At 38.0% G+C, this 27,746-nt stretch overlaps 1 protein-coding gene across 15 annotated transcripts in view; it reads left to right on the top strand.

Annotated features, from left to right (window-relative positions):
- LOC139133413 (uncharacterized protein PF3D7_1120000-like) overlaps positions 1-27,746 on the top strand; it is a 51,032-nt gene that overhangs the window by 20,641 nt on the left and 2,645 nt on the right. For 2 of the 15 annotated variants that reach the window (XM_070699985.1, XM_070699984.1), the window contains exons 2-10: positions 4,589-4,724; positions 6,612-6,719; positions 14,427-14,546; positions 18,511-18,618; positions 20,562-20,681; positions 23,437-23,544; positions 24,402-24,521; positions 26,372-26,479; positions 26,955-27,074. In XM_070699985.1, the coding sequence (XP_070556086.1) occupies positions 4,622-4,724; positions 6,612-6,719; positions 14,427-14,546; positions 18,511-18,618; positions 20,562-20,681; positions 23,437-23,544; positions 24,402-24,521; positions 26,372-26,479; positions 26,955-27,074 (1,015 nt within the window). In that variant the 5' untranslated portion in view covers positions 4,589-4,621. Of the gene's footprint in view, positions 1-4,139; positions 4,240-4,588; positions 4,725-6,611; positions 6,720-14,426; positions 14,547-18,510; positions 18,619-20,561; positions 20,682-23,436; positions 23,545-24,401; positions 24,522-26,371; positions 26,480-26,954; positions 27,075-27,746 lie in introns of those variants that run through there. The other 13 variants (XM_070699994.1, XM_070699993.1, XM_070699989.1 and 10 more) reach the window with 8 other exon arrangements.

Genomic DNA, 27,746 nt, shown 5'->3' on the forward strand with positions numbered 1-27,746 from the left:
TGGGGAGGGATGGAGCCAAGATTTGAAGCAGGGCATTGCTTAAGCTACACTTTCCTGGAAAGAGATGCATCCTAGTTGGGGTTTTTTCATTGGGAGCATGATTTATATTTCACAAATCTAAATTATGTGGCGACACAAAAAAACGGTATTTGAAATGCCAGCGGGAATCTATCATGACAAACTGCGAAAAACTACAAAGTGCTCAGTGAGCTATGAAACTCGACCTATCACGGGAGAAGTATGTTACGCTCACTTGGGACATTTGTTATGAAAATGAAATCCGTGTATATATCGAATTCTTTTGGCGCCACAGTCCATTTATCAGCGTTGTTGAAGTATAAAATGCAACAAGAATTTTGGCAACGTCGAGATGTTTGTGATGCAAAGAAATAAATGAGTAATTTCAGGAATTTTTATGAATATTTACCAGTCATTTGTGTACGGTAAGCAAATTTATATAGACCACGAAGAAAAATAATCGAGCTGTCTGTTTCTGCCAGCTTAAAACATACATGTATGATATTTTGAAGTTTACATCTAAATCCCTCGATAAAACCATTAATAGTGCATGTCGGGATTTTTTTTGTGAAAAGATGGCGATGTATTCAATGTATTCAACGTTTCATCAAGACCGCTTCAAATTTTACGAAAACGAAAATGCTTTCAAAAAATCCTTATTTATGAACAACACCCTGTGCATATGGTGAGAACACGTAAATTACGAACCCAGTCTCATTAATTATAGGAAACGTATGTTTCAAGTTACTCGGGGAAATTTAATATTCTATTTCCGTACTTGATCGTCACAATATTTCATTGCCTCTCAAATTTTGACTGTGTCAAGTTACCCGCTGTGTACATCTCGATCCAAAAGACGACATATTTCACTTCGACAAAATCAAGTGACCTGCTGTATTTATTTTACCTTTCTGTGTGAATGGAAACGTGTGTAGATTCAAATTGGCCGGATATTTCCTTGGTAAAATACGTCACCATTATGATACTGTAGATTATTTGTGGAAAAAATCGATGCTCAACGCAAGCTTTTCTGTTCCTGTCGTCTGGTCGACAAATTGTATTCTTACAGGCTGAGCATGTTTTGAAGACACCGTGACAGTCATATATGTTGTTATAATTTTTGTTTAAGTTTGTGCTGTTCAATTTTCGCAAAATTGTGGAAATATTAGAATCATGTGTGAATGAAGAGTACTAACACATGTTTTCCGGTCAATTGCATAATTACCTTCCCTCGCGAAAAAATCACACCTCGGCACAGAGGGCGTAAGGCTGACGTCATGACGACACTTTCCATCTTTTCAATATTATCACCGTGGAGCGACCCGATTGAAGTTGCAATAGGGTTTAAGATAGAATGCGCCTCTGGTTCGGACCCCCAAACTTTTACAATATCTTATCGGTCTGCCATTCGTGGGGCTCATTTTGAAGCTTATATTTGTAAAGTTACAGCTTATTCTGAAAATTGAATATTTTCCCCATCACGGCAGAGCAAAACACACAGGTGGCGGCCATTTTGAATTTCAAATGTCGGTAATATAAATCTAGGAAATTTGTCTCTCTAGTACGAAAAATTTGTGGTTGATCCCAAATTTTTATTGTTAATTTTGAAAGAAAATGGTCAAAAGTTTCCTGTAGACAACTGACGCTGGAGCAAAAGATTAAGTCAGTCAGTTTCGAGGCGCGTAAAGCTTACTACCTTAAACTAAGCTTACAGCCACACGTCGGGTGAGCCTACCTATGTTGTTGTTATAAGCTGCAAAACAAGATAACCATGCACACGGGTTATCATATAAGCGCATAGGTGATATCAAGGTTTTAATTCCACATGTTTGTGAATGAAATGAGGCCGAGCGAATTATCGCTTGCCACTTCATGCTTGCGAAGGTGTGTTGCGTATTTCTAAAATTGAGAACACACTTCGGCAGCAAAGTTCTCTCAAATAAAGCCAAACGATTACATAGTATGAGATGAATATTTGATGCAAAGTCTTGCTATATTCTTTCACAAAAAAATGTCGGGTTTCCCCTACCCAACTTTTTAAACACGTACTGGATTTGACCTCAACGGACGGAAGTGACGTAATCAGTACTGCATGATCGTTTTATCAGTATATTAATAACTCTGCTTCGAATATTGGCTCACTTCCCCCCGCAGATGTCAGCAAAACACTAGTAAAAATAACTATAGAGCCATAAACTAAGGATTGTGGATAGGCTGCTCGTAATCCCCCTGTTTTGTGAGATTTTTAAGTGCTTTTCACAAGAAAAGTACACTACACATTCCACGGAGGTTTTTGTTTTTTTCATAGCACACCTACGCAATTGAGGTCATCGTCCATCGTGTACTCATGGATGTAATTCTATTTTCTACATCCATAGCCTACTGTACCGTCCCACGATGATTCGAACGTTTCGTGTGTATGCTATAAAGTTCAAACAACATTGAAAAATGTTTTCTTGTTTGATGCAAACGTCGAATGTGGCAGCCTGGACGTTCACCGCAGCGCTTCGTACGATCAAACCCGCATGAAGGAAGTTCTGTGAGAAATCGTAAAGTCCAAAACTTTTGTCTGTAATATTGATTGTTAGGCTTGTATTTATCGTTTTATTGCCGATTATCGCGATAGCGCCATCAAACATTTTCTACTTATCGAAGTGCATGCTGGCAAGCCGTGGTAGCAGACGGTGGAATGTGCCTAGGGCAAACGGGTGGAATGATGCACGGACCGTTAATCATAGACGGTACTGAACGTCATGGCCGCAATCATGTGAACAAGTGTCTCTGCGCAGTGAGAATAGAAATTACTGTCGCAAAACGTTGATAGGTAGGCCGCCTTCATATAAAAGTACAGTCAGTGGCGGGTCGATTTTATGGCCCTCGGGTTTAAGGTGTCGGGCAGTGACATGGAATGACCTTCGGGCTAAGGTCGAATTGCCTTTGTTGTCAGAAGTAGATCTAGACCAAACAAAAGGCGGAAGTGTGTAACAGTTATTAGGCCTGCATTGTTGTAAAAAATCGATACCCACCTGCCTGTCAGTATAAAAGTAGGTACGATTTACGAGCTACTTTTGAGTTGATAACACCCGCTCCCCAAGGTATTAGCTTCAGGAATCGGGAACGTCTCGCAGTATAAGCTTGCCTCGAGTCGTTGAATACGACACACTTCAGAAAAAAAGGCTTGTATTTAAATTCCTTATGTATTGGACTGAGCTAACGATGCGAATAATTACAACAGAATTTTTCTTTCTTTCTTTTTTTCTTTTTATTGCAAGTGTTTCAACAGTCACCCAACTTGCGTGCCAGATGAGGTCATTTTACGTGCGCGTAGGACATGCTCAAGGCGCGCTGTACAAATTTAACGTCTCTGTTTCAAGAGCATTATAAATTAGCATTTTTCACTCTTTTCTGTAAACTATGCTTTACCACTTTCAATCGTCAATCGATACCCTCTTTTGTACTTGTCATTTACGAGTGCGACTTTCGAGTTGTTTCATACCGCTCTGTTCCGTTCCCCACTTCAACAAATTGTTGAATGCGAGAGAAGTTACGCCGACATAATCTTTCTGTTGACAGTTTTTGTTTAGGCCTATTCCTGACATTAAACTTTGATATAAAATATTTCCACCAACATCATGAGGGTTATAGCTTACGGAAGTCTTTATAGGTAAATTAACAAAAAGTATACACAGGAATGATCGAAGATAATTTTTTAAGAAACTGTAAAAATAGAAACTTTAATCCTAATACAACTTTCAAAATAAGTAAAATGCAAGAGCAACTGAGAACATTACAAAACCGCAATAGATTAATATTTTAAAACTAAAAGATTACATTTTCGAAACGTTTCTTGGACACGGCACAATATACAACAAAACTCTTGTCAACATAAAAGAAAGCAGTTCGTATATCTGTACGTAGATCCTCGAGGGTCTTATGGTATATCTATCCCCTTAACCTTTTCACCACTATGGCTTTGAACCAATTCCGTTGTTTTCTATGGTAAAGTTGGCTTGAGAAAATCTTTAGCAAAAGTTTCTTTCATTTTTAAAGGCTCGAAATGAAAAATTGCGCCCTCTATGGCAGATTGCAAGCAAAAACGTAACCGGATGCGGATGCAGAGTACGTAGACTGCTATATCAGTGTCAAGCTGTCTACTGTCTAGCTTTCACGTGTAGCAAGCAGACTGTGTCAGCAGTTCGCTATTGTAGCTGATCTGAGCAGGTGGTTATCTGCCAACGTTGTCATTTTCCCCAGGTTTTGCTACTTGACACCACACCTTAGACCGAAAACCGACGTAGGGACCCTTTAAGTGAAATGTTGATGTTCTCGATAGATTTCATGAGTGCCCGTCGCGTCTCTGGACCCCTTCACCCCCACACAGGTTCTTCGCACGAAATTTAAAATGCGATGTCCTATCGGCCTCACCTTTTTTACAAAGCAGAACATGAACTCCTTGACTCACGATATATAGGGCACATGCATAATTATGTAATCCCAGGATAGCGGTGTATTGCAGCGCAAAATATGTGGAAGGGTAGATATAATTTATTTGTTTTCTGTTTATTTTCAGAATAAGATAATTTAATCTCGTCTAGCAAATATCATGGCTGATACTAAACCAGACGTTGGCGAAGTGAAGGATTTCGACTCCTCAAAGCTGAAACACGTTGAGACGGTTGAGAAGAACCCACTTCCATCGGCCGACAGTGAGTAACTCACCACATTATTCATTCCGGTGACGTTTTCTTTTCACAGAATCAATTTTTCCACCGTTTGCAAAGATAATGAGCAATCAGCAGAGGGTCTAGTGAGCTGGTGCTTCCCATCTTCTGGGGAAAATCGATATGTTTTGAGGCAGGGGTCAGTGCATTATAAATCCGTTCTCTCACCTTGAAAGCTGTCATGAGCCTTTGGGACGATACAGTTTGAACAGCGAATGCGTGGAATTTTGTAGGCAAGAGGCCGCCATCTTCATGGCCTTGCAGACAGTTAAATATTGCCAAATGTCCAACACTTCCTTTCGAAATTGACATAACATAAAGACAGTTTACTTTTGCCCAAAACGTCTGGTCGGGGTTTTAGTATCGTGGTGCCTTTGTCTATCCTTTTAATCTTGAGCCTGGTCAATGAATGAAATTCTTATCGAACAAGTCTGTGAAAATAGCAATCAGTTTAATCATGGCTCCTCAATTTGCTGACAAGTCGAAGTCTTTTAGCAGAAGTAAGTCAGAAAAATCTTTTGCTACATATACCACGTTTTAGGAAGTAACAAGTAACAAAATGTGAATGACCGTAGATATTTCCTTTCGTTTTGATCTGTTTAAGGTGGTAAGTTTGAAAATGATATTGCACAAACGTCTAGGTTTGACAATCTGATACTTGGAATAAAACTTGTTGCTGTGGTGCCATTTTGTCTTGACAAACAGGAAAACGACAGGGAGAAAATCTCTCCTTTTTGCAAAGTTGTGGGAAAATTTTTGTCATTTGTGTATCATTTTGAGTAGTCTTTAGATTTTTCAGAATCTTGAATCGCTTGAAGTTGGGTTTGCCGCAAAATTATCTTCAGCCTAGATGACATGCAGGTAACAAAAACAGACGAGACAAAAATGACAGCATGATGTCTAGCATCCCACAGAAAATTTTAATATATGCTAATGAGTTACTGTCGCTCTCATATAATGCAAACCTCAGCGTACAGTACTGTGAGTACAGTTTTATATGCTTTTTCACTTATTCATGATTGACACTACGACGGTTGATTATTTAACATGATCTATCACTGATTTGCAAAAATATATGTCCAAAATTTTTCGCTAATTTGAAAAAAATGATGAATTATATGAGAAACATGAAAATGATACTTTGTTACTGCATTCTGTGATCAAAACTGAAAAATCAAGTCTCCAGCCAGGAGTTGCAGCCATACACAGGAGTAAAATGGTGTCTGAATATTTATTCATGTCAGTCAATTGTCATGTACGTGATACAATATTTACTGAACAAATCAACAATTACAGTCAGTGCTATTTGAATTTGAGTTCATGGTTAATTTTGATGAGGTACTATTTCGAGACTGAAAAAATGCCAAAAAAAAGAGCGAATTTAATTGTATTAGGGGTCATGTGAAAAGCAGTGCGGTATTTTTAACAGTAGCTAGGCTCTGTTACGTAATGAGAAAATAGCATTTATGCTGGTCGAGATATTTTAAATTGTGAAACACTGTAAATATCTAGTACTGTACTGTGTATTAGTGTAGTCAGATGGAAGATTGGAAAATGACCAGGTCAGCACTTTTGTAGTATAGACGATACGAGTTCCCCTGTTCTCTCAAAATTTTTGTCAAGAAACTTGTTCAGTCGCTATCATATCCTTTCTAATGGGAGTAAACAGCTTTAGGAAATTTTTCCAACTTATTTAAATTAAATAGTGAAATATAGACATGAAAAATGTGAATTTGATAGTTGTGCATGTTGAAAGGTTGTCCTTTGTAGTGATTTGTGTCTGAAGAAGACATAGATAAAGGTCATGTCTTTTTGGATTCGCTGATGTTTTTATTAATTTTGTTTTTGTTTCTGTTTGTTTTGTTTGACCAGCCATAAATCAAGAGAAGGTTGATGCTAGAACGGAGATTAAGAGTTTTAACACTGAAAATCTGAAACATGTACAGACTCAGGAGAAAAACCAGCTGCCAACTGCGCAAGGTATGTGCAAAAATCAACCCACCCCTTCTACTAATGGATCAGTCTTTTGCTGCCATTTGCCTTGCTTTGTCGACAGATCAAACCATTAACTCGCAGGGGTGAATTAGAGAAGAGGTGAAGCCGCTGCTAGCTTTACAAGAATGTTGCAGAGCGGAAGTAGAAGTCTGTACTGTAGCTTTGAAGATAAATTGCCCAATTTCTGAGTTGATCAGCCCGTAAAGTCAACAAGCACAAATTGCAGATAAACCAATATTTGCCGGTTCATTTTTATCTGGCTGAAATAATTTTTTTTCTAAAATTACCTTCTGCAAAGTGAGTGAAATGGTCAATTGTATGTGTAGAGTTGATTGAGTGTTACATTAATTTGCAAAGATAGCTGTCAACAAAATGTAGAGACAGCTTAAAGATAAAGACAAATACTATGATTTATTATTATGTTCCTGCCTGGAACTTCAACTATGTCTGACGGAAGTTCACCGTAAAAGTCACCAGGTTAACTTTTGGTTCATATTCCCTCACGTTTGTTTGGATTTTTTAAATAGTTTGTATCTCAGTGTTTTAGAAATGCTTCTTGTTCAAATTGTCGATACAGCCTACATTTGTTTGATGTCCGGTGTTATTTTTTTGACAACGGAATTTCAGTCTGGAATTCATTGTCAACGCAAACACTGCAATAGTCTACACACTGTTGTCTTTACAACACTAATATACTATGTTTATTAGCTCACATTTGGTATACCAATGTGAGGTTATTTCAACATACCTACGGGTAATGATTAAGAAAATGTACTTCTTTTCAGAGGAAAAAAAATTAAGTAAATATCAACAAAAATTACAGCTGTCGTACCTTTAACCCTAATCATGCCAAGTTCATCTGGCACTTAATCCTGTCGACTTGGTCAAAGCCAGTGAGGTATAACATGTCTAATATGTTGCATTTTAACAAAAACTCAAACATTTGAAGGCCCCCTAGAACAAGTCCTGTAAACATGATTTACACTGTTTAATCTGTCATGACACATTGAAATGCCTGCATCCATGCCAAGTAGGTGAAAATATGTATAGGCTTTGGCTAAACACGACTTTTTACTGACTCTGCAGATGGGAAAGTGACAGACCTGGCTTGATAAGGGTTAAATGAAATCATGTCAATGTTCTTTGAAGTTAATACTTTGAGTTGACATAAGGCAGAAAACTAAATGTGACACTGTGTGCATTGTATGCATGGGTGAGCAAATCCAGTGGTCCGAGGTCCGGGACCATCGATTTTTTGCCGCGGACCATTAGTTTTTCACTTTGTCTGGTCCGACGGACCAGTAGATAATCAAAAAATAACAGATACAAAAAGATAACAAAGTGCGCAATCCGATACCCGCAAGCGTGTACACAACGGTGCCAGTCCTGCACTGCCATCATTCTCGGGTCATAATTGGTATCAGGTGACTTCCACTGCCACTTACATCATCTTTCACGCAACAGGGTCAATAAGGGTACCCAGTATTGCTGAATTGACTTGTAGTTGCCGATCATCTGCTGCTCTGAGTCAACTTTGTTCTGCATAAAGAGCAGGTTCTTTGAATGACTATAGCTAATCATTTGAGATATGATTTTGTCAGAAAACAGCTGGCAAAAAAGTCCATGGCCAGCGACAATGTGGAAACACAGTCCCGGGACACAGTCCCTCCACCTATCGGTCGGGAAGCGCTATTGTCAAAATGTGCGAACGAGGGGATTAGCTGGTAGGATGCGCGTTGCGCTGGCGTTCGCTGTTGATGACGTCACACCAGCTGTAGCGTCCCCTCAAAGAGTGGGTACGGTGGTGTCGTCTTTGACGAAGAAACTAGCCTGAATCGGCCGTAAAGTATACAGCTACTTTGAAACGTCAGTGTATTCTCGATAAGCAATATTTCTTGATAAGGAAAGTGGGTGATCTTTTTATTCCTAATCGATTTTCAGCGCTAAATCGGCGTTTGATTACGCTATCGCGTTTAGGTCATTTTCATTGAATTGCGTCTTTCATAATGTGTCAGGAGAACATGAATTTTTGTTCGCTCTACCGATACACTGCAAAATTATGACGGTCTGTTTCATTCTGATGTATGTTCTTGTGATAAAAGTATACGTAAAATTAAACTGATGAACCCAGTTTTTGAATAAAGGTTTATAATGAGACGCAAACTGATTGTTTATTGTGTAATGCTTTGCTCGGCAATTTAGAAAATGGCGTCCACTGACGATCTGTGTTCTCGTTGTGTGAAGAGTCGAAATATTCATGGTTTTTCGTTTTGATGACTGGTCAAATAAGTTCGATTGGGACCTATTTATCTGATTGAAATTATCTGATTGAAAGCAATTTCAACTTATTTTAGCGATTCAATAACTGCAAATCAAAGTATAAAGGAAGGATAGAAAAGCAGATGACCCAAACTCGGCCGAACGCCATTTTGTTTTTGCGACCCTCGCAGAGTCGATGATCGATTCTTTGAAATCTTTTCTGATCGCTGTGCCTTGCGTACTACATGGTATTTTAAGGTAGATTTTCTTGATTTGGTACTTGTAACACTATTTAAAATAAACTGACGACGCAATTTTTGTGATCAAACGTATCCATTGGCGGGAATTTTACGTGAAAAATATTGTTTTGATTCAAACCCCATTGCGATTTTTCTGGCGTGTCATGAAGCCCTATCGAGCCATGTGCTTGATGTGTCACACAGGTCTCCCGGTAGTTGTAAAACAATGCCGCTACGAATAGGAAAATTTACATTTAAGAAAGGTCATTTTTGTTTCGATGTCCTATGTCCTCGAAAACCGCTGGCTCCATGCACTTATGCACTCGTTTTCACGGACGGGGCATGTGAACTTCGTTTTAACTTAAACTTAAAGTTATACAATCGGAACACTTTAGACCTCTTCACTCTGTTCCTCTGAAATGGTGTTGAAATCGATGTCTTGTCATCAAGAGAAATGAAATCATGGTCGTAATGATTACATTGGTGTTGACTGCAAGTGTAGTCCAGTCAAACGCAACCAGCACGTGTAAATACGAAACACAGCCTATGTACGCATGCGAATTGTCCTTTAGTTCATTGCATGTCAGGTAAAAATGGTGTCATCATTTATGCTAATGTTAGACCAAGTTGCGATAATCTCTTTACGCGAATAAACAGTGTAACGGAAGCGCAACGCGCATCAGGACAATAGAAATACATTGCGTTTCCCGACCGTTTTGTGGAGGGACCGTGGTGGAAAGTACAGGCGCTGATAAAACTCAATTACCCGCACGTGAGACAGTGACAGACAGTCAGTGGGCAAAAGCAAGTGGTGATCATGGTTCTGCCCAGAGTTCCAAGAGTGCTGGACGCTCATTAATATTCATGAGCATTAATATTCATGAAAAACTGTAACATTTATATGCTTGTATTTTTACATTCTTATATACAAATAATAGCCAATTCCACTGTACCTTCAAAGTATTTTTTCAGTTTTAACTGAACAAAACAGAAAGAAAACAATCTTTAGTAGTTGTAAAGGAATCTTTTGAAGCTTCTGAAAAATAATGTACCACTTTTTTGTCATCATTTCCTGTGCTTATATCATCCCTCACCACTATGAAGTTTGGATTACCATTGCACTGTACCAGCATCCAGTGTTTTTTCAAATGACCTAGGTGGTCTTGTTACTGCTCATGCGCAGACTCTATAGAGTTTAAACCACGAACTTAGGGTTGGCTAATCGGCCATAGTTTTGAAAGTGGAATTTCTCGATGTCAAATTCACTTCAATTGCTTCTTGATAGTCATTGTAGAATGGGAAAATTCACAAACAGAGAGGCTTGTTGCCACGGACAAGTAACTTTTGGCTTATTGACCTGAAAAATAAGTGAGTGTTCATTGATAATTCAAAGACTGGATTCGTTGACACCAAACTTGCTCGTGACTTTCATTGCATGCAGTCTTTCCACAATGCCACTCATTGAGTTTGAACTCAACATTAAAGAGTACGCTTTTAGTTAGAAGTCCTGTTTTATGTGCTCATTTTCGCTTCCGTACTTCATTTTTGTGGTGTTATAAACGTGATACAAAGCAAAAAAACTTCAGTTTTTCTCCTTCTTTCGATCGAACAGAGATACTGTGTGACAGGAAAACCGGTCTAGTTCATTAGGGCGATGATCTTGTGAACGTACGTTCAACAGCTGAACAGCTTTTCATATGCAAAATCAGCGTACGGTAATCAATCAGTGGTATTGTTTAAATAGCATTTTATTGAAAGGCATTCTATAGTACCATTGTTTTCATCAACTCTTCATGCAATTTTATGAACTGCTTGACCTCAAAAGTGTCACTCATACATCATAGACATTCATGTTCATTGTTCAAAGCATTGAACTGCAAGTGCCGGTCGGTCACTTGTCAATGCTGGTCGGAAATTCTGAGTGCCGGACGGCCCGTCCAGCGCCGTCCGGCGTGGGCAGAACCCTGGGTGATGTATTGTAAGTATTGCCAATGGCCAATATACAAACGTAAAATATCTGGTGATGCATTTTACTCTAGCCTTCTTCTAACTAAAGATCAGAAATATGACAGAATTGGATGACAAAGGACATTTCTAGAACACTAGAAAGTCACATGGCCATGATTAGAATATGATGCTGAAACAGAGACGACGCTTTGCAAACCGCCTGTCGTGATCACCCCAACATCACTACGCTTGATTTTTATTGAAATTAAAGCAAATGTTGATTATGCTCGTGATTTTATTTATTACAATTTACAAAAAAAAATGGGGGAAAGGAGGACCACCAGACCAAGTTGCAGGACCACTGAATTTTTTTGCTACTGGTCCGGGGACCACTGGATTCAAAATGGATTTGCTCACCCCTGTGTATGTATGGGTGTACATTTAAATTTTATGCACATGTAGGAGAGCATTTGTTTGTACTGGAGTATATAAAATGTAAGGTACTACTACTACATTGTAGGACTGATATGGTTAACCTCTTGAACTTTGACCTCCCCTCGGTGACCGTGGACACCAGGTGGAGATGTAACCAAAACAGGTTCAAAGGGTACATGACTGAAAAATGTTTGCATTGACATTCAGGGCTCGACATAAGCGCTAGCCCACTAGCCCGAGGCTAGTAAATTTTCAAGAGGACTAGTAAAAATGTCTTCGGAGGTAGTCCTGCGGACTAGTGCAATTTTCAAGTTCCATAGTTGTCCAGGAAAGTTTATCGCTACAAAACTAATGGGACGCCGGGCCACTCATTTGATAAGAATGAACCAAGCCTAGATCATTTTATAAAAATAAACTAACTTTTACCCAAACAAATTGGACAGTGAAACGCAAACTTTATTGATCACCAACTTAAAATGAAACAGTTTACCTGCTACGGAGGATCAAATTGTACTGTACACGCCATAGTAACATGGCCCCGGGAAACATGGCTCAATGCTGAGCATCAAACGGAATTGTCTGCACGTCGTGTATTTTGGTTTGCTTGAAGCTCATCACTTCGCCTAAAAACATGAGCAACCCCACCATTTCCTTCAAACACTGTATCCTTGCCTTTCAAAGAAGATTTTTCTCAAGATTTCTTCAGGGGCATTCCCAAACAACACCTCCGATAGTTCGTAGCCAGCTTGACCCTGCTTTAGAATGCCTCCACATGCTGACCTCCATATATAGTCAAGACCCCCTAGCTTGATTGAAACTGATCTTAAAAAGAGCCATCTAGCTTGCCAAAACAGTGCTATGGCAAGTTGCTACTGCTTGTACAGGTGTGAAATTCCTCACAGATAATAACTTGGTGCTAGCAACTTATTGTTTTGCCATTTTAGTGGAAAAGTGTAAATTATTGGGGCAATAATAGTGAAGTGAACCTCAAAACAGTAGTGAAAAACAACGTATGAAATGGGTGTATCAGACTGTTGTATCCAATCACTTCTGGGAGTCATTGGTTATTTTTGTGCTAATCACATTTTGTTACCAGTAACTGGCAAAAACTCATAAAAGACACAAGCACATGAAATGGTAAAATGCAAAATTTTTACTATTAAAAACAAAATTTTTCACAAACCATTATTACAAATGAGAGGTCCTCCCCACAAGCTGGTCAATTTTAAAATGTGATATATGTCAAAAATATGATGGCACTCCACAGGAACATTTGTGAATGGCTGTATGAATTTCAGTTCTGGAGAAACAAGTCTGTCCCCATTATGAACAAACATGTTCTTTGCAAATTAATGGTGCACTACCTGAGCTATGAAGAATTTTCCAACAAATTCATTCCTACGTCTGATTTTATTCTTGATGGTAATAGGCTATTTTCATGACCTCTCCTCCTACACAGGACATTTCATTCAGGTTATTTTTGTGGTTTATATATGATTCAAAGTTAACATTTTGCAGTAAGCAAATGTGCTAGTCTTGCATGAAAGTTAGTTATTGGGTTTAAAAACCTTTGCGACAAAAAATATGAGAATGGTCATATACACCTCTTTACAACATGAGAGCAACATTTGGCTTTGCTTTAGCAGGACTAGTAGATTTCATTTAGGACTACTAAAATGAACTGCTACTAGTCCTTCGGGCTAGTGGGATGATTTGACCTGCGTCGAGCCCTGACATTGACATAATGTGTAACAGTCTGCTCATCAGAGCAGATAGATTTTGTGTATATGATTTTTTGACATCAACGAGTTTCTCTAACTTTTATTTGAATGATTTAGCATGAAACATGTTCAGATGATAGACTGGGATATTTCTGCAGGAAAAAGTAAATCACATATCGATATCCCATAATCAAATGTTTGTGGTGTTCGAAAGGCAGATCTTCAGAATTTCTTTCATCCCTGCATATTACAGACTAATTTTTATACTGTTTATTTGAGTAGTGAATGTTTGTTACCGCAGATAGTTGAGTGGAATTTCACTTTATCTTTACATACTATACATTTTTCCCCGAAAACGATGAATATAAGTATTGAATTGAGATAGAGATTGTTTTGATTATGTGGGACCGGATTCATGATAATCTTTCATGCATGCTTACAAGCTTAGATGGTCGCAAAAGTTCAGTAATTGAACTTTGTTCATTAGTGTCGAGTGAAATTCACAAACCGAATTCAGTCTGGCTGTGTGCAGCATCATGGTCAGCTGATTACCATCAATATTAACAAATCATCTCAAAACAGCCTATCAGCTCCACAATAGCCTAGGTTTCAGACTCCTTAACTTGCTATTAATAAATAACAATCTGCCAATCAGCTGTAACTGTCCAAGCTGCTGCACATTGGCCTCATTCAGTGGGTGAACTTCACTGAGACACTGATCATGACTTTGAGAATTTCTAAAATCTAAAAGCAGCGAACTACTCTCAAATCTCTTTTGAAAGCTTTGAACTTTCATTCAGGGGCAGTAGTTTTGATCTAAATGAACAGATTTCATTTGCAGAACCTGTGCGACAATTTGAGAGGGTCCCTTAGCAAATGTAGAGCACAAATTGTAAGAATGAACTCTTTGTTGCTGCATAGACCCTAGGGTCTATGGTTGCAGTTTGTTTAGTCAGCAAATATCAGTGAACCTGTGTGTGGATTCAATAAGTATGCAATTTTGTTGCTTGCTTTGTCTTTTTTTTTCCATCACATAATTTTATATTCTGCATCCTGTGCTTGTCTCTCTCTTTTTCCCCCGGAATCACCAGATATTAGAGCAGAAATGATGCCGGATGACAAACCGGACGTCAGTGAGGTCACTAAATTTGACCCTGCAAAACTTAAACACGTTGAACCTAAAGAAAAGAATGTTTTACCCACTAAGGAGGGTGAGTTCCCATGGTAACAGCACCTTGCATCTTGTAAATAACAAGTAAAACTTGCCAGTTGGCTTGCATTTGCATCTGATTGGTTTCACTGTTTTGGGTCACACGCCTTTGCAAATAGACGTCATCAATGATTTCGAGGTAGCCAAACTCATGACAATTTTTAACATCAATATTTTTGAGCCGAAAAAAAAAAAATGAAACTTGACTCTGATAGTTCACAAAAGATCTGAGATGATTTAATGTATGCAATTCAGCACAACAGGCCTTTTGAGATTTAGGATGGCTGTTGGTGAGTTCAGAGTTCAGGGCATTCTGTTTTGATACTGGACATATGGCCACACTGTGCAGTACCAGATGGACTGCACAAACCTTTCACTGCCATTACACAATACAATTACCCTGTGGCAAAACCGTTACCCTGTTTCATGTAATTTGCAATCAACTGATGCATTTCATACATCAGTCTTACTAAATCTCACAAAGAAACCCCCTCCCTCCCCCTCCATTTTAAATTTTCTGATATTTCTCAGAGTTGACACAAATTCTGCGTTAATTGTTGTAAGCTATTTTCCCCCATCCACTTTTATAATAATCTCCATCTCAATTTCAAACCTTAATTTATACCATAAAAGGATGTAACATCACTTATTATTGCCGGACATTAGATAACTCCAACAACCCATAGAAACCAGGCCATAGGTCTAATCTGCTGAACTATGTAATTTTACAGTTCCTTTTTGGTGTTGTCCATTGTCCTTTGAATAAAACATCAGCATTGAAGCGGTGTAAAAATAGAATTCTCCTTTAACAAGCATACTAATCCCATTGTGAGGATAATTAGTGCCCAGTTTGTAATTATATGGAAATTGAGTAAGAGTCCCAGATCTAATAGAGTTGATCATGCAATAGGGCGTTGACCTCAACCAGAAATCTGTTCTGTGACCCAAAACGTGAAATACCTTCAGAATAACTCCATCATTGCATTAAATCTGACCCATTTTAAACATCCCATTCATCTGTTCCATTTTTGCCAAATTTGCATTCCACTTCTTGCAGATTAACTTTGCAACGCAAACAGTTTTTGAAACATTAATTGCAAAATTTAGCATGTAAAATAAATTTCACATAATTACTTCTGCACATGGGAACATGGTATAGTCCTAAATCCATACCAATTCAGTTCTATTTTTCCATTGTATTAACTGTACATACAAAGGCTTTTACAAATAAGGTAACATTATAGAGCCTTGTGTGAATTTTTTCCAACTACAGCTTCTTTTTTTTCCCCTTCTGCAGTTAATATTAAATTCTCAAGTAATATCATTCTCATGCTCTGTTCTTTCTTGTATTACAAAAATGTCATTTAATCACTCAGAGAACGCAGTTAGCACCACAGTTTTCTCTCGATTTTTGTGGACTTGATGATCAACTTGGGTGACAGTGCCAGCCTTATGCAGGCTGTTCTAGCAGACATCATCACACCCTCTTTTGGCATTTTACAATATCGTCATGTCAGATAAACATTCAAAAGAACAGTTCTGACAGGGTACAGTATATTGGAGTTACCGAGAAAAATCTCAACCACTTGCATTCCAGTTTATCATTGGCAGTGTGGGAAATTAAATATGAAACACTCGTCACGAAAATATTGCTGAAAAAAGATAAATGAGCAATCCTTACCTGAACAGAGAATTTGATAATCTTCCATGTGTTCTGTGTAAGCCTTGTTCTGGAACTCAGACCTAGATTTTCTGATCGTGAATATCAATGTATCTCCAAGTCAGCTGTTTCACTGCACAGAGCTGTGTCACATTTAAGGTAGAATGCGCCTCAGGGACAGATATTCAGACTCAATATTTACAATTCTTTCCTGATTTTCCACTTGTGGGAGCTCATTTTAAAGCTCTCGCAGTAGACAATTTTTCGCCCTCTTATTATTTTGAAAATGAAAAATTTTATTTTTCCCCATAGAGTTAACATAGAAGTGGCAGCCATTTTGAATTTCAAATATCAGTAAATGTTAGGTAATTTGCATCTCTAGTACCAAACTTTGAATGGTGACCCTGATTTTTATTCGTAATTTCAAAGAGCAAAAGTGTTATTCTTCACTTTCGAGGCGCATACTACCTTAACATCACAAAATCTGCAATGATAACGTTTTTGAAAAAATCTGAAAACAACAAGATTCAGAAAATAATACAAACCATGCCACAGTAACCTCAAATAAGACAAGACAATCATCAGTTTACATGTGCACTGCATTTCTTTTTCTTGTAAGTAAAGCTCGTAAGGATATCTTCTTAAGTGGCTTAAGGTAAAAGCGTATACTTTTTCTATGTAAATATCACATCACAGCGTAATCATATAGCATTTTAGTGTTATTCTTCGTAAAATATTTCACTTTCAGCTCTGAGCTATGCGGGTTTAATGTGCCTTCATATAAGTTGCTTTGTATCCCACCTGTATACCCTATGACATTGGTTCAAGCCCATTGTTGTCAACAATGGAAATTGACACTTTTACCGAAAATTGGGGTGTACAGGTTGAAAAGGGAGTACTGTTGCCAATTTCTGGGTGTGATCTGTAGTGTTTCTTATCATATGAGAAATCTTGCTGTTCTTTTTGAATAACATGATGCATATTCTGCCTAGATCTTGCTCATGAAAATCTACAGCTGGCGTGACCGTGCATAGAGAAACGCTATAAACGAAATTGTATATGTTTTGTGTGCTGAGTTGATTGGGAGAACTTCTCCAATTATTTACAATTCAGCACACTCCTGTCTGTTGAACAGCATAAATATTTCTCATTTGAAACGAAATGTGCAGAATACACTGTCAGAATATGGCAACTGAGCTTGCCTGTAAATGATAATTTGTTTCTTCTGACTATCAGACACTGCAAGGCCAGTCTCGTGTCTGCCATGCTTCTGGCTGTTTAATAAATACAATCTATTTTCAGTTTTTTCCTGAAGTGTTCTGACAAATTGCATGCTTAAGACATTATTTGCCAGCTTTAGTTCTGAATGGAAACACAGTTGGATACGTAAATATTCAATTTAAAATTTGATTTTCCCTGATGGCTGGGGTCACCTTAGGTGCAATTGTACAATATCAGATCTGATAGTCAGAGGAAATTATATCTGTATGCTGAATTTTGTGTTTGCATTTTGTTCTTGCAGGCTGAAATGATAGCTGGTTTGAGCTGCTTTTCCCAATAATGCTGTCCCTCGCAGGCCTTTCCTACCCTTCGTTTGTTTCAATGAACTTTACCATTTGTGATAATTGTGTAAACACAAATCTGGCCCAGAGAATTGTGATATACATCATGGTGACGCTTTGCAGCAGATTTTAAATTCTATTTTACCTCTAGTGTAGAATATAAGTATCAAAAATCTTTCCAACACTTTGTGTCTGATGATTCATTTTGTAAATGCATACATGTATGTCCCTTACCGTGATTCCATCACCACATGTAGCATATACATCTGACCTTTAACCCCTCCACCACTGTAAGTTCAGCCCATTCCAATTGTTTACAATGGAAAGGCCAGACCTGTATAAATTGATGTAGGGGTGACTAGGTGAATTCTATCGTTTCCTATTTGTCAAGTCTTCTCAGTAAACCAGTTCTCTATATCATGTCCAACTTTGAGGTTGAACAAGCCATTAGAAGTGTGATGTATCTCGTATGGTTCACAAACCCATTTCTCAACTCCATCCAACACCTGAACTATTTATAGTGGGGGTCTCTCTGCTTTACACAGTGAGAAACTTCCTCAGGCCTCCCTCCCCTTGATCCTAAGGATTCGACCCCCCCCCCCCTCCCCCATAGCTTGTGAGTAAAGACAGCATCAGGGAAATACCAGCACAAACCCTACTCACCATTCAGTCAAACACCCCGCTGTATATCCGCATATTTTAAGTTTTGCTTCCAATTTTGCTTTGCCACCTTTTTACCATAGTCATTAAGGAAGAAGCTTTGGACAGCAGAGCTGAGGTGAAAGTCTTTGACAAGTCTAAGCTTAAGCACGTAGAGACAGAGGAAAAGAATCCATTACCAACGCCGCAAAGTAAGCAACTGATGTCTGATGATTGCCATCCAAAGTGTGTGGTATTACAATCTAACAAGTACTAACTTGAAGTGTGAATGGGTTCTATGACCAGGTTTTTATGCTTGTAAAACTGTCATAGGACACTACCGACTGTTTTGATGATCACTTAATACTTACAGGTGCAAACTCGTTGACAGGCTGACAGGGACTCTCATTACTATACTCTTGACTGTCGAACAGATTAGCTGACAATGTAGGGGACAAATTGCGTGACAGACTGACACAATAGACACGAGTGACAATCAGGAAGACAGTGACTGATACAACGTTGGCACAACTGGGTGACAGATTGATTGGCAGACTGACTGCCAACATGGCTGACAATAGTGTGACAATCTAGTCTACAGGTTAATTAGCAATCTAGGTGACAGAATGACAGATAACTGCCAAATTTGGTGGCAGAAAATGTCTGTCAAAATTGGAGTGTGGGAAAAGATAAATAAACAAAACTCTGTCCATGGAAAAGTGAATGTAGGTACAGACTGAGTGAAAATCATGTGAGTTAGATAGAGACATTGAGTAAATTATGTTAAAATACTTGTAAATTGGAATCTGTTGGCATGGTTTTAACATCTTTACCATGATACACTGGTATTAGAGTATGATAGTGTGACCAGCCATGGGAACTTGGGCCATTACAGGCTGTATCATTGTAGTTGCTATGGCTACAAATTTGAATGATAATCCGTGCTTCAGCCAATCACAGTTCTGCTTATTCCGCAAGCAACAAAAATAGGATTTCAAACAATACACAAATAACTTACTGCATTTTTGCAATTTCATTGAAGATTTAAACAAATTTTAGAAATGAGATATGAGATCTTGTTATCAATGGCAGTTGATTTGACCCGTGAATAGGTTCATGTTATCGGCCATTTGGTGGCGGATGCATTTTGTTTGTGGCAAGTTTCAGTACAACCTCTGCACTATAGCAAAATACTTCAAAATAGTCACAGCAAAGGTTGGAAAGTTGGTGAAAAAAAAATGTAATCTGTTGTGCGATCTCAAGTACTGTAAAGCAAAAGTGTGTTGTGTGAGCAGATAAATGGTACAGTGAACGATGTCAGTGAAATATGATTTAATGAGTGGGTCAGTGAATCTAGTGAAAATGGCAATGAAATATGCAGTGAGTGGGTCAGGGATTCAGTGAGACAAGGTGTACACAAAATGTGAAGGATGTGCAAATCATTGGATTAATGATGAGTAGGTGGCTGGTGAGTATACTAACTAATGCAAGGAATCAAGGGGGAGAGGCAAAGAGATTGTAATATTTCCACTTTTGCTTCTTCTATGCTGTTCTCATAACTGCTAACTCACCTCACTACATCTGAACTACTGCCATAGAAGACAGCATTCAAATCTCACACTGTGCAGAAGCCAATTATGTCTTGTTTTTCAATACAATGCTGCAATCCAAAACAAGTGGCAGTTGTAAACCTGTTTCTGATTGGTCAGCTGTTCTGGCAAATGCACAAGATTTTAAAGTTATCTTCAATTGCAGTGGTTCAGACGTAATGAAGGCAACTATCAGCAAACAAGAATGGCAAAGGAGAAGCACAGTCAGAAAAGTCGCCATCTCTACATCTGACTTAATTGGATGGGGTAGTAAATTAATGTCTTACCATTTAATCATTGGATAAATCAATGACTGAATCAATGAAATGTTACTATTCCACCAAAGGAATGTGATGACAGATCTTGACAGAGTGGCATTGACGTTGACCGACAACAAAGACTGCAACATTGTGGCATTATCCCTACCCATAATCCACTGCATGCACTATGACATATCTGTCTGTGGTTGTGCATTAATGTTTTAATTTGCTTGGTGTTTGTTATGCTAAAATCGTGATTTTTGTGGTTTTTTTGTGTGTTTCCCTTTTCTCTCTCTTTCCTGCCAGACCTTAGAGCTGAAATGATGCCCGACGAGAAGCCGGACATTAGCGAGGTCACTAAATTTGACACTGCAAAACTAAAACACGTTGAGCCCAAAGAAAAGAATGTGTTACCCACTAAAGATGGTGAGTTCACAGGAAAAATGCACGCACAACACGCAACAACTACTAACAATTTGACATTTGTTTGTTTTTTTTGCATTCAACTACACTGAATCGTTATTATGTATGGCCTTTCTGGATGCTGACCTTTGACCTGATCATTCAAAAGCGCCATCATAAATCATGCACATGCCTCACGGCAAATATCTGAATATTTTATTCATAATTCTGTTTCCATTTTACAGCCATGCAATATTCAAATAGGATGTTTCCTAATGAAATGAACATTTGATACACGTGGTGACGATAAATATCTTGCTTATAATTGTTTGTTTACTCAATTATAAAAAAAATCAAATTCATTCCGTATTACATGTAGCCTGTAATCTGTCATTTTTTCATATTATCAGATGAGTTGTCTGCATGTCGATGCAAAAGTGCTCCTCGTTTATACAGTATAATTTTTGCAGATCCCGAAAAATATTTTTTACCCATGCAGATGATAGCTACATGTATGCATAAACGGCACATCGTGATTTTTTATTCTGCATACAGACCTATCTCAATTATGATCAGGCCGTGGAAAAAATATTGCTTTTATCACTGCTGTGGGTGATATTTACCTGTACGTGGGTTTAGATATAGGTGAGATGTTTTGATATGAAACTGTATCTCTTTGCTCTTTGATGTCGCAGATGGCTGCCATAACCCAGTACTGACAATAGGCAATTCAAAATAGGGACCTCTCTCTCGGGATTAGGCAGAAAATCCTGTAATCATCTGTGAGTGTGACTGCTGCATTAAAACATTTGAAATGCAATACCTCCCTGTTGAATCCCATACACCTGACACAGCAGATTGGTTACTAAGCTTGAGATTGTCACTTCTATGACTAATAAATGAATCATGTGTATTCAAATCCCATCCAGGTATATTTTTTTTTTTGGTCTCAAATATTAGCTTCTCTTTGCATTTTTCTCCGGTAATGCTAAATTTCAAATTTTTTGTAACCTTATTTCAGTAAATGAGCAAGACTCGTTATGTAGGTTAGCATAGAATTTTCCAAAATTCCCACATGAAAATTCTAGATTCATTTATCCCACTGATATACTGAAATCATGAAGTGGATACAGTTTCAGGACAGGACAGTGTTATCCTATTGAAACATCAAAAGCTTATCCAATTCTGTAAAATGTTATCATAACACACCTAAATCATTTTGTTAAAGGGAACAGAGAGTTCCAAATGCAATTTCCTTTTGAGAGAAAACTTTTGCCAATTTTTTTCCCTGAATTTAAAGGTTTCCGGAAGTGAAAGTGAACGGCTTTCATTCCATGTTATCATCAACAGCACTGGAAACCCCAAATGCAAATAATGTCAATAAAAATTATGTGAGCCATACATTTTGTCTGCGATGATATTTCCAAGTCCATTTGTTACCATACACCTTCAGGCGATGCAGGACAGGCCATTTTACCATGCATCATCCCGGTTATTATTTGTAACTCAAACATGCACAAGTGGTGCACTGTTCATAATGTTGTTGTTCAGTTTGAAGCCAGTAATTTTCATACCATCCCATACAGGCAGCATGCTTGGCATATGCATCCCCTAAATATTATCATCATAGTTAGTTTTGTGTCAAATGTGTCCTATTATTTCCTGTCTTTGGACAGGACAATTTTATTCAGATTTCAAAGCCATATGGTAAATTTGACTTGTGGGTGATTCTCAATTGCAGCTTTCAGTGCTCTTTGAAAGTCACGAGTTGGACATCAACATATTTATCGAGTTTCAGTCTGTGTTGTATAGGCCAAGTTTTTTTCATTCCCAACTTTATGCAGTCAATAATGCAACAGGAAGGGACGATTTATCTCCAGGCAGAGATATGGATTCAGTTTATGTTTCTAAGTTAGAGGGTCTGCTTTTAATAGTTCAGACATCTAAGGGTCTGATGCTGGAAGTCACTTTGCCAGCAATTGCACCGTATTTCCACATGCAGATGAATATTGTGCCAAAACAATTGCAGAAAATACACTGTATCATTATCTGGTGTACAGCATTTTCATTCATAAAGCAAAAATATCACAGTAACCATGTTTAATTAATTGCTAAATCAGTGAGAACAAAGGAAGTTGTGTGGGTTAAATTACAGAAGTAGATGAGCATGATATTATGAAGTACAGGCCAATGTTGACTTCTGGTTGACTGCAACCCACTGGACAGTTCCCGGAGGCAATTGTGATATCCGGGTGTGTGTTGATATGCCTTATTGGGCGCACTGTCTTCTGTATAGTACAGCGATGCCAGCTATAAGGGTACAAACCAGAAAATTTTTCCATCCCTCAATATCGATGCAGTTTTGTCCATTCTGTGATCCCGTACATGCGTCCCTAATTATTAATTTGAGTGTAACCAGCCCAGCGTGAATTATCTCAGATATGTAAAGGGTGTTGAGGGCACATTAACATAGAATAGAGAGTTGGAACTCGGTGCTAACAAGGGGCTGTGTGGTTACGGTGCAGAGTGACCTGTGACCTGCACATTCCTTGGAAGTAAATCACACATTTACAGCCAGGAATACCTAGGGAATGAGTAAGGTGGCTGACACCGTTCAGAAAATGCCAATTTTGTGGGCCATGCAAGGAAGTATACATCGAAAATAAAATGTTCAGTTATGTAATGGACACAACCTTATGACTCTAGGGTGATAGAGCCATCATTTGTGAGTTTCTGTTCCACTTCCAGTGCAATAAATTTGTGCTAAATCTATTTTCAGTCATTGAGGAAGAAGCGGCCGACAGCAGGGCAGAGGTGAAGAGCTTTGATAAGACAAAACTCAAACACGTGGAGACAGAAGAGAAGAACCCACTACCAACTCCTCAGAGTAAGACCTTTTTTTTTCATTTTAGATTTTTTTAGTTAGCCTAATAACATACCTACACTGTTAAATTCAAGATATTGGGCAATTTTTGCTTCAATGACACATCAACGTGAAATCCTGAATCTTAGAAAGTATAGATTCATTGGAAGTTTGCATGAAAGTAAGAAGTGAGCCTGCAAACTACAGTAATAATAATTTTACATAGCAACTAAAATCCATGGAGACAATGATCTTAAAAATACGAATTAAGCATTCAGTAAACACTGAAACAATGAATTATAGTTCTAAGAGTTGAAGAAGGCAAGAATTTTTTTTAAAAATGTATTTGCAGCATATGTTTAAAAACATTGAAACTGTCAAGAATTCTTCCAAACACAGTCATTGACCTGTAAAACCACTAGAAACTAGATCAGTAATCCCTGTGTGGACAAGGAATGAATGTTATGACTCAACCTTTCCAACTGAGAGTTTCAATAAATCTAGTCTCTGTTTCATATACACATTGTTACAAAAAGTGATATTAAAATAGTAACCATTTTGTTTGTTTTGTGACAATCTGCTCCCTGAATGAACCCCTATCTCATTGGTCCTTACCAGAAATGTAGTTCTCATAAAGATTACAAACTACACTTTTTTGAAAAATTGTAGCTTTCTTTATGAAAGTCTGTCTCATTAAATGCAAACTTTTTGCAATGAAGTGTATTTGCCTTGGTATGTGCTTGCATTGATCCACATTCGAAAAATCGAGAAAATAAAAAAGATAGCCCTTTTCTGCAATGCAAATCAATTATTCATCGTGAAATTTTGGTCCCTATCGGATATTTTACACCGGCAGTAACAATGTTGTCACATCTCCACAGCGCTCAGAGAAGAGCTCAGACCAGAAAAATTGCCAGACGTCAGCGAAGTTGCGAAATTTGATGCTGCAAAACTGAAACATGTGGAAACGCAAGAGAAGAACAGACTGCCAAGCAGTGATGGTATGTTCTCAAAAAATCTAGCTTACCCACAATTTCTGAAAGTCATGTCTCGGTTGTGTCTTTTCATAACTTCTCTTGTTTGTCATACTGTAAATTCTCATCTATCAATCGTGTCTAGTCCTTAAAATGAGTCAAACCTGGAATAAAATTTTGCGGTGATACATGGTGTTAAATTTTAGTGACAACACTAGCTCTTCAAAAGAGAGATGCACAGCTGAAAAATTCACCCCATCAATGAAGGTTCTATTGAAAGTCTGGTACAGGTGTGTGTCTGCAAATATGGTACATAGTTGTGGCAGGGATGTGACTACAGCTCTGTACACAGTGCTGTGAGAACACTGATGTGTACATGTACACGTACACATGACTGCTGAAGGGTCTGAAATTTCCACATGTAAGAGATCTAGTGTGAATGGGATATTGTGACACGATCTAGAATTTTTTTATTCACAGTGAATTATCTGTATATACATATCACAAATATTGTCACATTTCTTTGAAAATACACATCCCTGAAATTTTGCAAGGCCGTGTAAATTTGATACATATGCATCAGTGTTTCAGGCTTGGATTCACACCACTGGATACTGTCAGAAATTACATTCTTTTATACTTACACCCAACAATATCAAGCCGCTTTCCGGCCTGAACAAACAACTCTGAAATCTGTTCAACTTTTCAGATCACAGGGGTTATCTTTCATTGCCCTGTCACATGTGATGATCAGAGCGTTGACCTGGTACAGGCTTGCCCTGAAGTTTCCAAGCTGTTGACACTCAAATGCAATGCATGGTTTTACTCCTAACATGAATGTCATAACAGCAATGTATTGAATTGTTTCGTTAATCACGTGTGTCAATCACACTTGCTTTTATTTTCCACAAAGGCTTGTTACCTTGCTGGTACTGGAAATTTACACTTTGAGCGTTAGGACCACAGAGCCGAAATACCTCAATATTTTTCTTATAAAAAGTCATTCTGGACAAAAATGCATATTCTACTCTTGAACTACACATGTGTTACAGTAGTTTCAATCTTGTCATCTGTTTCCTTTATAATAGTGTACGCGCCTTCTGTGGTGGGATAATTTATAATATGCATGTGATTCAAATGTAATCAATTCCACATGCAACAGGAAACAACGTTATCTTATCATCTTGTAGATAATGATGACATCAACAAACGTTGAAACAGGGAAATGATGATACTTAATTAATCTTCAGCCTAAGCTCTTGTTTACACGTACTGTCAGAAGTGTGTTGTTGGAGTATTTGCAGTATGTGTAAAAAGAATTTTGGAAGAAGTTGATAGCATATATTTACTGTAATTAACTTAATGATAATGTGAATCGTGGTGACATGATAATGATGGCTTTGTTATTGATTAATTTTGAAGAACGCTTTCTGTATGTTAATTCCCCTTATGTGTATCTATTGTTGGTAGAAATTGTTTGCATCGGTCGTCTGCTTGTATGTTCGTATGTCTGTCTGTCTCTAAAACTTAAGAATTGCTACAGTGTCATAATCGCATTTGGTGCATAGTAATTCTCCAAGTACTGATGATGCTTTCTATAAACAAACGAGTTTGACTCATTACATGCAAATGAGCTTGAAGAAATAAAAAAATAGTAGTTTTAGTCAGGTTGCCTAGGCATTTCATTTGTAAATATCTTATGAATAGTCTTGTTTAGATCTTACATTATATGGTGATCTCTGTTTTAAGGAATTTTTCTTTTTGCCTGTTGCTTCAATTTTGATCAAAATGATTTTCTTCCCTGCCTCATGATTTGCCTATACACAAGGGCGTTCCTCATCCAGATTTGTTCAAACTATGATGAAATTATTTTCCAGATATCAAAGAAGAAGCAATTGATTCCAGAGCAGAGGTGAAGTCTTTTGATCACGGCAAACTGAAGCATGTGGAAACCCAGGAAAAAAATCCCTTGCCAACCCCTCAAGGTATTACACACGAAATAAAACTTCAAAATTTTGTGCCTTTTACAGCAAAAAGAAGGAATCTCCCCTCCAAGAAAATTACGCACTCCTGCATGATGATGAAGGAATGTAGACTTCTAGAAACCTCATACTTGAAAGAAATATTTTGTATTGGATCTAATTATTAGTGTGGCACCCTCCCAAAAAATATTCATTATCGAGGCTCATCAGGGAATAAAAAGCTATTGCTATGACATGAAGGTCAAATGGAAGAGCCAAGTGTTTATATGTATATTAGCTATGGAAATACTCCATGCCAAAACGTAAGGGTCCCTCTCAAAAGTACGGCATATCCCTGATCTCGCTTGATAACTGCTTTCTGCAGGGCCCACCTCGCTGAATGGGATGCCTGTGGTTCGTTACGTGCTGTGTTTTTCATATGCTGAAATACAGGAGCTGCAGCATCAATGACGCTACTTTTTCTGTTTTATTGCAACAGATATGAGGGCTGAGTTGACACCGGACGAGAAACCAGACAGAAGTGAAGTAACTAAATTTGATACTTCCAAATTAAAGCATGTCAAAACAGAAGAGAAAAACGTCCTTCCAACCAAAGAAGGTATGTGCAATAAAAAATATCATCAGTTTATTGGTATATCAAAACATTTAGACATCTGTGATGTTACAACGTTCTTCATGATACTCAGAAATATAAAAGGAGAAGTACGTATACAAGGTCAAAAGTCAATGTCAAGGATAAACCTTCATTGATATTGCATTATTCCATTTGGTGATATTAACCATTTCTAGGAAATCTCTTTCTTCTTCCAAACCCATGGAATATCAACATACAGTGAAACCTGTCTAAACTGAAACCTATCTAAACTGAACCCTTTTCCCAGTCCCATTTCAATAGAATTCTATGTTAAAAGGACTTCTATAAACCAAACACCTCTCCAACAAACAATTTTCTCAGTCCCCGAAAGGTTCGGTGTAGACAGGTTTTACTGTATATCAAAGTATTGTGTAAGATCTCTGATGAACATCTTGACTGAAACTTGGGTTTTTAGAATTTTACAACCTTGTTCATAAATATCCTGTGTGTTCGCTGTCAGCTACAACACCTGACAAATATATTGGCCATGTAGTTAGTAACGTACGGTAATTTTGGCCAGCTACTTTCCTGGAAAAATTATCACATCCATGAAGGGAACTAAAGGCTGTGTGAAATACGACCATTCCTAGGCTTTGCAACATCACAGCATTCCACAACTTCGAGAAAATTGTCAAC

The sequence above is a fragment of the Ptychodera flava genome, chromosome 5, assembly GCF_041260155.1.
Source record: "Ptychodera flava strain L36383 chromosome 5, AS_Pfla_20210202, whole genome shotgun sequence".
Classification (NCBI taxonomy): Eukaryota; Metazoa; Hemichordata; class Enteropneusta; family Ptychoderidae; genus Ptychodera; species Ptychodera flava.